The sequence below is a fragment of the Mandrillus leucophaeus genome, unplaced genomic scaffold (assembly GCF_000951045.1).
Source record: "Mandrillus leucophaeus isolate KB7577 unplaced genomic scaffold, Mleu.le_1.0 Scaffold342, whole genome shotgun sequence".
Lineage (NCBI taxonomy): Eukaryota > Metazoa > Chordata > Mammalia > Primates > Cercopithecidae > Mandrillus > Mandrillus leucophaeus.
In genome coordinates this window covers 1,422,649-1,432,351 of record NW_012103610.1, presented here as the reverse complement: position 1 = coordinate 1,432,351, position 9,703 = coordinate 1,422,649, and the positions used below count along the sequence as shown (strand labels likewise).

Below are 9,703 nucleotides of genomic sequence, written 5' to 3'. Positions count from 1 at the left end.
ATCCCAGCACTTTGGGAGGCCAAGGCAGGTGGATCACCTGAGGTCAGGAGTTTGAGACCAGCCTGGCCAACATGGTGAAACCCCATCTCTACTAAAACACAAAAATTAGCCAGGAGTGGTGGCGCATGCCTGTGATCCCAGCTACTCGGGAGGCTGAGGCAGGAGAATCACTTAAACCCAGGAGGCTAAGGTTGCAGTGAGCCAAGATCGCGCCATTGCACTCCAGCCTGAGCAATGAGTGAAACTCCATCGAGAAAAAAAGAAAAAAATAAAACAACGGTGAATGATTTTAAATAGCTGGCAGTTTTATATTGGCCCCCCCTTTTCTGTTGTTGCTTTTTTTTTTTTTTTTAATTTTCTGATCTAAGGAAGTTAAAAACCTTAAAATGATGTATTCATAAATAGTTCCTCTTTAAAGAGCAACTATTAATAAAATGTGATCAGTTGTGTTGAATTGCTGCCAGCTTTATGTTTCTATGGTGAAGACTAGAATGAAAGAATAATTTGGAGTCACTTCATCATTACTTTATAATAGGTTTTTCTTAAAATTACTCTGAAAATGAGGTTATGTTTTTAGCCAGCAATGTCTTAAATCATGGCACTTTCTTAACAGGTAAGAATTGTTTTAAAAGATTTTTTCTTAATTATAATAATAGAAGATAATAAAATATTAAAACTACTTCATTGTTCCTTGACTCAGAGTTAACCACTGTTAATTGCTGAGTCTTATTTTTCTCTGTGTGTGTGTATGTGACAGGCATTGTACATAATAAATATAGTATATGGTGTTGTAACTCGTTTTTTTTTTTCACCATTTAACTCTTTCTGGATGATTTTCCCATAGCTTTAATCTTTCTTCACAAATACAATTTCTAATGGCTGGATATATTCCTGTTTTTCCATCGAGATGAATGCCAGATAGTAAATATTTTAAATTTTGCAGGTCCAGTGGTCTCTATTACGAACTACTCAATTCTGCCATTGAACACAAAAGCAACCTTAAGCATGACAAAAACAAATGAGCATGACTGTTTCAATAAAATTTTATTTATAAAACAGGTGTGGGCCAATCCTTGAGATCAAACTTCCTAAGTTTACATTTTTCATCTTATAGAAAAAAAGCGACAATTTGAAATGAAAAGGAAGCTTCACTACAATGAAGGACTCAATATCAAACTAGCTAGACAGTTAATTTCAAAAGACCTACATGATGATGAAGACGAAGAAATGTTAGAGACTGCAGATGCAGAAAGCATGAATCCGGAAGAATCAAATCAAGGTCAGATGTTTGGAAAATGTCACTGAGACTTTTGTGATGCTCTGTGTCTAAGATCATAGACTTTATTTTGCTTTAAACTTGTGAAAAAACAAAATTTTGCTGAGATTCACTTTATTATACCAAATACTTCTAAAATTTTAAACCCCATGGCCAATTTCAGAATAATAAAGTTTTTATACCCAGAGTTGATTTGATTTTAGACCATGTTTTATTATATGGCTTTCTTATGGTTTACTTGCCTTTAGGCCAGGATGTTTGTCTTCATATTAGGCTATATTTTGTTTTGAATGTTTTAGGTCATGTTGTATTTGTCATAACGATCTAACGTTTAAAATTTTTTAAATGAAGCATGTTTTTAGTATGGAATATTTGTTTTTACATCCTTTTAGGTACAAAATATGTCATATCTTTCTAATGTGGATTCTTTTGACTATTGGATTCACAGTTATTTAACTGTTTTTGGTTTTGTTTTTATTTTTTCAGTCTTAGACACCCAGCCCCTGCAGCCTAGCAACTCCTAATCTGTCCTAGGAAATAGGCTTTACTTAACTTTTATGAACCATCATTCTGGTATTTAATGAAGGTGAATCTTCTGCACCACTAATGAAAATTTTTGTGCCCACTATCTACTCCTTGTACTTACAAACTTCATACTTTTCAGTGGAGGTGTAACATTTTATTTGTGGTGCCCAGAGTGGTTAAGTCTTAGGAAATTAAATTATTATTATATTACCATTTTGGTAAGCATTGTATGAAATATGAATAATTCTATGATACAGCCTGATGAGTCACTGTCTCATAGTGTCAGGGTCACAATACTTTTTGTTATTCCATAATATGCTTCAGCCTTTTAGTCTATTTCATATAGCCTTTCATTTCCATTATATACTCCATCGTCTGTTTAACTTATATTAATTTGAGCAAATTTCATCTTAAGTAGTAGCTGTTGTATGTTTCTATTATCCATTTTCATTTTTATTTTATTTTTTGTTACAGAGGTAGGGTTTTTTGTTTAACGCCATTTCTTTGGAAAAATAACTATGGCATTTTGTCCGTCTCCGCTTATAAGATATTACATTTCACACATTTAGTACATAAATATATTTTTTTGTTTAAGTTTAATGGAGGATTAAAATTTTGTATTAGCTCAGTGCCTGATTTTTCTTAACTGGAGATGAAGTACACCTTGCAAAGGAGTATATCCTGCTTAGCATTACAAAACCCACAAGAATAGGATAAGACTTAGGGAAATAAGTACCTTATTTATCCCCTACCCTTTTTGGGCCCTTAACATTTTACCAGCTTTTAAGATCTCTCTATAGAACCCATTAGTTTTTGGGCAATGTCAGTCTCCTCCCTTCCCCGCTTCTTCCCCCATTCACACAATTCATTGGAGAAAAATGACATGTTTGGACTCTTAGGCGATATTTCATACCTTTGAGGTAATAAATATATACCTTTTTATAGCTCTGGACATTTGAGTTGTCGTAAACTCTTACCTTTCCAACTGTGATTTACAGAAATGTTCAATCTGAAACCTGTTTATCAGAAAGTAGACACTTCTGTTCTTTAGACTATTTAGGGGAGTATATAGATTCTTCTATTTCAGTCTAAATCAGCCTACATGAAGTACACCTTATTTGTTTTTAAAATTTTTATATTTGCTTATCACGCATGCTAGTAGAAGGGAACTTTAGCCGGGGTTGACAAAATATAACAATTTATGTTGACTTTTTCTTTTATCTTTGCAGGATCTACTCCAAGTGACCAACAGCAAAACAAATTACGAAGTTCATAGAAGAGATTTGTTCAACACTGCAATTGTTTGTTAGATATAAACCCTGTGACTGTAATACATTGCTTCTTGCTTTCCACAATTCATGACTTAAGTACCAAAATGCATACCAGTTATTATATATTGCCAAGAATTAAATGATAAACTTAGAGACTGATTAGACTGAAAATGCCTAATTGATATATATATTCTTGTGCCTAGTACTTTACCACAAATACAGTGTAATATCATCAGTCCAAAACTGCATTACTTTTGTAAAAACACTGGTTAATTTGTATAAGATATATAGCTTTTTATGCTTTAGAAGTTAAACAGTATCTTTGCGGGGGGGGGACTAATTTATTTTCATCACTCTTAACTGTGGTGGTAGCTCTTATAAAGTTTGTTGATCTGTTGTTTTTTTTAAATCAAAAGCCAATTGAACAACAGGATATATAGACTGATAAATATTCAGGCTGAATAGTATTTTAACACTCGTCTTCAACTTGATTTATCTGTTTAATTGAAAAGAATTATAAGAGTTACTGTCGCATTTTCTGGCCTACTACCTTTAAAATTCCTGTTGAGTTTCTTTGTATTTACAAGGAAAGGACTGAACTTTTTCTCATCAAAACTAGCTTTTTTCCCCACAAATAAATTATCAGGTTAAACTTTCACCAATGTCTGCTCTGTTTTTTGTTTTTTGGGTTTCTTTCTTTCTTTCTTTTTTTTTTTTTTTTTAACGTTTTTGGTACACTGGGCAGACTTCAGAGCAGTTTTTTAAAAAATAAATATTCTAATGTAGCTATCTCACCATTCCCTTTAAATACCGGTCTTAACCTCCTGCTTTTATTTCCTACTCCTTTCTACACATACGCACACAGTCCTTTACCTTTTATTTCCTAGAGTCCTTTCCACACACACGCACACAATCCTTTACCTTTTAAAGGTCATTAAGATTGTCACGACATTAGGGACTTTGTCACTCTTCTGTTGTTTGCTGCAATGTTGAAATTCTTACTTTGACCATCGATGCCTATGAATTCTTCTAAACGTGAAGAAAATAGATTGAGTAGCAGCAGCACTATAGGCAGGAAATAACAGTTTAACTGCTGAATTTCTATACCTCTCTGATTTACAGCTTACTAATTAAATTGCTATTATTAGTTTGGCTTAATTAGACTTAAGAAAACAACTGAGGGGTGGTTTGTTTTTTGAGGGTTTTTTTTTTGCATGAGAATTGTATGTAACCAGTGACATGATTATTCCTGAATGTACAGACAGAAGTAAGCCTGGACATTGTTTAATTTAAAAACTTTAAATAGTCCCTGCTTTAAGGGAATACGATAATGTATACTATGACAAATGTACTTTATTCTTCTAACACAGTAAGAATTATGTGGAATTTTTTCCTTAAACAAAGTGCAGGAAAGCCCTGTGTGTCTTGGTTTAGTGATGGTTTCATTTCTAGCCATACAATTGATGGATTGTATACAATTTTTGTTAGTACCAAAATAATCTGTTATATGAACAGAACAGACTTCTAAAATAATGTCTGTATTTTTTATATATATATGTATATATATGCATATATATGAAGGCTTTTATTGAACAGCTTATCTTCCACTTGCAGGTTTATGGAAATACCAGTGTTTCAGAATAAAAAGTGGGAGAATTCTTTGCTGTTAGAGGAATATGGTTATTATTTTGATTTTTTAAATGACATATAATCAAAGTACTGCTGAACTATAAGTGCAGTATTCTACTAAACATTTCAGCTAGTAATACCACTGATTTAGAAACAAAACTGTTTATCTCTGCTTTCTGAATTTGGAATGTTGGGATTACCTGTTTAAATCTGTCTTGGGGGATTAGCGATTCAGTCTGTATAAGTGCACATATATTCATGCACCCTCTGATTTTGGTTTTCTTGTTTCTGAGTTCTTAGAAAGTATCCACATACTCTTTTTTTTTGTAGAAGTAGCTGTTGTAGAGTGAAGGAAAGGATAAGACTTTAAACAGTTGATTCTTTTTGTGTTTTCTACCAACTATTTTTTGAAATTTAAATCACAAGCGAACTCGTTTTCTGGTTTTTAGAAAGTAGATGATTTCAGAGGAGTAAGACATGCCAAGCAGCATTGCCCAGTGGGGTTTTAGGTTGTCAGGTGCAGCTGAGAAAAGGTATGTTCAAGTCATAAGTAGCTAATTGATAGGGTATGAACTAGTCAAAATATGAACCGTTATGATTCAAGTTAGATTTTCCTCTGGAGAGACAGATCTGAATGTTCAGTTCTAGCCAAGGTAGATTTTACTTTCAGCTTTTTGATCAGTATCACTTTCTGTGCTTAACTCTTTGGTGTTACGTTGTCCATTTTCATTTGTCTAAAATTCTGCAGAGAAGACTAAAATTTGACATAATGGTATACATGGATTGTTAAAGGTAGCTTTCAGTTGAAGATTAAAGCAAGATGCCATTTTCCCCATGACTTTCATTTTGTTTACATTTTTTTCCCTTTAAGTTAGTATACACTACACATACTGTAATAAAATACAATAATATGACAATTGCGTGTGTGTGGATTTTGTTTTATTGTTACTTAACTATCTCAAGACCATAATCCATTGACCAAGTGTTCTGGATACCAGGAGTGGATCATGGATTACGTTGTGGCAGAGTAGTTTTTTTAGTCGTAGTGGCATTGTGCTCAGTCCCTTACATCTAATCCTCAAAACCGCCACACAAAGCAAGCATTCTTATCTACACTTTGTAAGTGAGGAAAATGCTCTTGGTCACTTACATATTAATAGTTTTAGTGCCTCACACCTGCTAAATGACAGGATTTAAATCCAAATCTAAATTTCATGGTCTTTATTCATACATTTTTAGATGTAGAAAACATTTTAGAAATTGTACCTTACAAATAAATGTATATGGATTATTGATACATAACTGTATGCTTTAGGAGTAGCATTTTTCAGGTGTTTGAGCTTCTGGGATTTTTTAAAATCTGAAAAAATGGAAATGATTTTGTTTGCAGTTTGTGTGCCATCTAGGAAAAATCGCTCAAAAGCACAAATAGCCAGTGGCTGGAGATGAATGCATGTCATTTGGTTGTGTTTTGCAAGTTTGTTTCTTAGCAGACTGTTTCAAGCTCATAACATGATTTTTTTCATAGAATACGTCTTAACAAGTCAAGGACCATGCCCGCCTATAAAAACCAACATGTACCTAACCCAGGACTTCCCAGTGTGTTCCATCAAACCCTTATCCCACAAAGTGTTCCATGAAAATGGTATGAGAAATAAGCTTTGCACATACTATGTACTTTATTCCCCTACCCCTTGGAAACTTATGTACATTATTATTATAAAGAGTCTGAGCAGTCCTGCTTATAGGAAACGATTTAAAACTTAGTTTTACCTTTTTCAAATATATTTCATTATAGCCACCCCACTTTGCCCATCAAATAACATCCCAAGTAGGGCAATAGGCCAGGGTCTCTAATATATCAAACTTGGACTTTCTCCTAAAGAAGGAAGAGAATGGTTTATCAGTGAAAGAAGGAAGACATGGTAGCAATAACCACAGAGGATTGATGGATTGGATACAACTTGCCAAACATAAGGTTTTAATTTTTGGTAAGTTATGCAAGAAACTGCAAAATATATATTCAGGACAGATGAATCTGTAGTTGTGGTTGGTTCTACGCTGCAGTGGTTTTGTACTGATAGAACTATTATTCCAAAGACCTGCTGCTCAAGCCGTTTTCTGGAATGTCTTGTGCTCACTATCAGCTCTTTGCATAGCTGGTTGGCAAGAGCACATCTGCTACCCATCAAGAAAATAGAAGAGCAGATAACCAGTGTCTCTGGTCTGTGGCTCATACCCCCAAACTTGGTTACTCCAGCCAAGTGGTTTTGGGATTTGACTCATCTGGTTTTTTATTTGAGGAACTATTTGGGGGAGGTAATGCTGCGAGTAGGTAAATGAGGGTGGATTTGGCAAGTGTTGAGTCATGATTTTATCCCAACTGCCCAACCTGAAATTTTTTTCAGTGAAGTCTGCCAAGTGGTTAGCATTTCAGTTCTGTTACCAATGGGAATTGTTGCAATTGGAAGATAACGCCTATAAATTGTTCCTATCTGTTTAATTGTGTGTGGATTGATGACAGTGTTGACTAGAAATAGAAGAGGATTCTGCAGGCTCATTTTTTATATCTTAATATCATTTGACCTCACTTATTAAGCAAAGAGGATTCTAAGCAGCTTTTTCTGAATAGAAGCCTTGTTCTAATAAAATGGTTCAGTCTGAAAAAGTGTTACCAATAATAGAGCTAATGAACATAGGAAGCCACGTTTACATTCTTGTTTAGTTAGGCTCCTTGGTCTCGGAAGTATCCCTATGTAAGCAGTTACTTAGCGTCAGAATTCTGTATTTTTATCTTCCTATGTAAAAGACACTCCCAATTGAAAAATAAGCAAGCACTTGATCGTAGGGCATTGTGCCAAGCTAAATCAGGAAATACGAACATAAGATTATTTCCCTGGCTTTAAAGAGTTTCAAGCTTAGGTGTGCAGAGAAGAGAGAGAGAGCACTGCTTTGCAAGAATAAGGAAGGAGTAAGAAGACACTCGCCCTCTGCAGCCATTCTCAGGAGGCCTTTCTGGTAGGTGAGACTGAGAAGGGTAGGCTAACAAGACACTACTATTTATCAGTTTTATATGGATTTTCTTAATACCAAAATAAGATCTCTGATGTGGTTTGACTCTGTCCCCACCCAAATAGCACATTGAATTGTAATCCCCACTGTTGCAGGGGGGACCCAGTAGGAGGTGATTGGATCATGGGGGTAGATTTCCCTCTTGCTGTTCTTGTGATAATGAGTGAGTTCTCAGGAGAGTTAGTTGTTTAAAATTGTGTAGCACTTACTCCTTTTCTCTCTGTCTCCTGCCATCATGTGAAGATGTGCCTACTTCCCCTTTGCCTTCCACCATGATTGTAAGTTTCCTGAGGCCTCCCAGTCATGTTTCATGTTAAGCCTGTGGAACTGTGAGTTAATTCAACCTGTTTTCTTCATCAATTACCCAGTCTCAGGTAGTTCTTTATAGCACTGTGAGAACACACTAATACAATGTCTCTAGTCACCTACCTCAAAATTTTTACTAAGCAAGATAGTTCTCACAACAATCAGAAATGTCAAATGATTTTTTTTTTTTTAACACAAAAGCCTAGTACAAATGTTGGGTTTCAGAAGTTGAAGCAGATGTGTGGATTGTTGCCATTTAAGCTTGTGCTGCTGTCTTAATAATCCCTAAGTTGATTTACTGGGCGACAAGGGGCTGGGGAAGGAAGGGCTGGCTCAAAACCACAATATGGAAGTCCTGCTTTAGCTTGAAACTCTCTTAGGAACTGTGCTTTGGTTCACTGCTAACTTTGAAAAGCAAACTGGTTCCTGCTTCCCCAAGTAGGAGTGTCTGAGTGTTTGTGTGTATTTTAGAGACAGAGGCTCACTCTGTTGCCCAGGCTGGACTCAACTCCTGGTTTCAAGTGATTCTCCCACCTCAACCTCCCCAGGAGCTGGGACTACAAGTACACACAGCTGCACCCAGCTTTTTTTTTTTTTTTTGAGAACAGAGTCTCGCTCTGTCACCCAGGCTAGAGCACAATGGTGTGATTTCAGCTCACTGCAACCTCTGCCTCCCAGGTTCAAGTGATCCTCCCACCTCAAGCCTCCCACGTAGCTGGGACTACAAGCACACACCGCCACGTCTAGCTAATTTTTTGTATTTTTAGTAGAGATGGCATTTCACCATGTTGGCCAGGCTGGTCTTGAACTTCTGGCCTCAAGTGATCAGCCTCCCAAAGTGCTGGGATTACAGGTGTGAGTCACTGCGCCCGGCCAATGCCCAGCCTTTTTTTTTATACAGAGTCTCGTTCTGTCGCCCAGGCTGGAATGCAATGGCACAATCTCAGCTCATTGCAAGCTCTGCCTCCCAGGTTCACGCCATTCTCCTGCCTCAGCCTCCTGAGTAGCTGGGACTACAGGCGCCCGCAACCGCGCCCGGCTAACTTTTTTTTTTCTTTTTTTGTATTTTTAGTAGAGACAGGGTTTCACCGTGTTAGCCAAGATGGTTTTGATCTTCTGATCTTGTGATCTGCCCACCTTGGCCTCCCAAAGTGCTGGGATTACAGGCGTTAGCCACGCGCCTGGCCCTGTGCCTAGCTTTTGAGTGTTAGTTTTTCATGGTAAATCACAAAGTATATAATCCAATCTAGGACGCAACAGGCCTGAGAGGAGGTTGGAACTGACCAGATTACTAAGTGAATTGAACCCAGAATAATAGTCTGTATTATTCTAAGCTTCAAACATTGTTCTGTAGACCTAGAGTCTGAAATTTTATGAACTAGATGAGGACACATTGATAATGTGTAAAGTTGAGAGGAAAAGATGTTTGTTTTTTAGAACATTAATAAATATTTATTAAGCACCAAGTATGTGCTCAGGAATTTTGCTGGGGAATACACATTGAAAAGGTAAATTAAAAAAATGGTTCTTAGAACAAAGGTATATAATCACTGTGACAAAAAGCAAATTATATATAAAAGAGGGGGAACAGAAGAATCACGATGTCTATTGCTTACATGTCTTA

At 36.1% G+C, this 9,703-nt stretch overlaps 1 protein-coding gene across 3 annotated transcripts in view; it reads left to right on the top strand.

The window, feature by feature from the left end:
• The window catches only part of PPP1R2 (protein phosphatase 1, regulatory (inhibitor) subunit 2), a 37,274-nt gene extending 33,544 nt beyond the window's left edge, over positions 1-3,730 (top strand). For all 3 annotated transcript variants that reach the window (XM_011988967.1, XM_011988966.1, XM_011988965.1), the window contains 2 exons: positions 1,115-1,279; positions 3,031-3,730. In XM_011988967.1, coding sequence (XP_011844357.1) covers positions 1,115-1,279; positions 3,031-3,077 — 212 coding nt within the window. In that variant the 3' untranslated portion in view covers positions 3,078-3,730. The remainder of the gene's footprint in view (positions 1-1,114; positions 1,280-3,030) is intronic.
• The last annotated feature ends 5,973 nt before the right edge of the window (positions 3,731-9,703 follow it).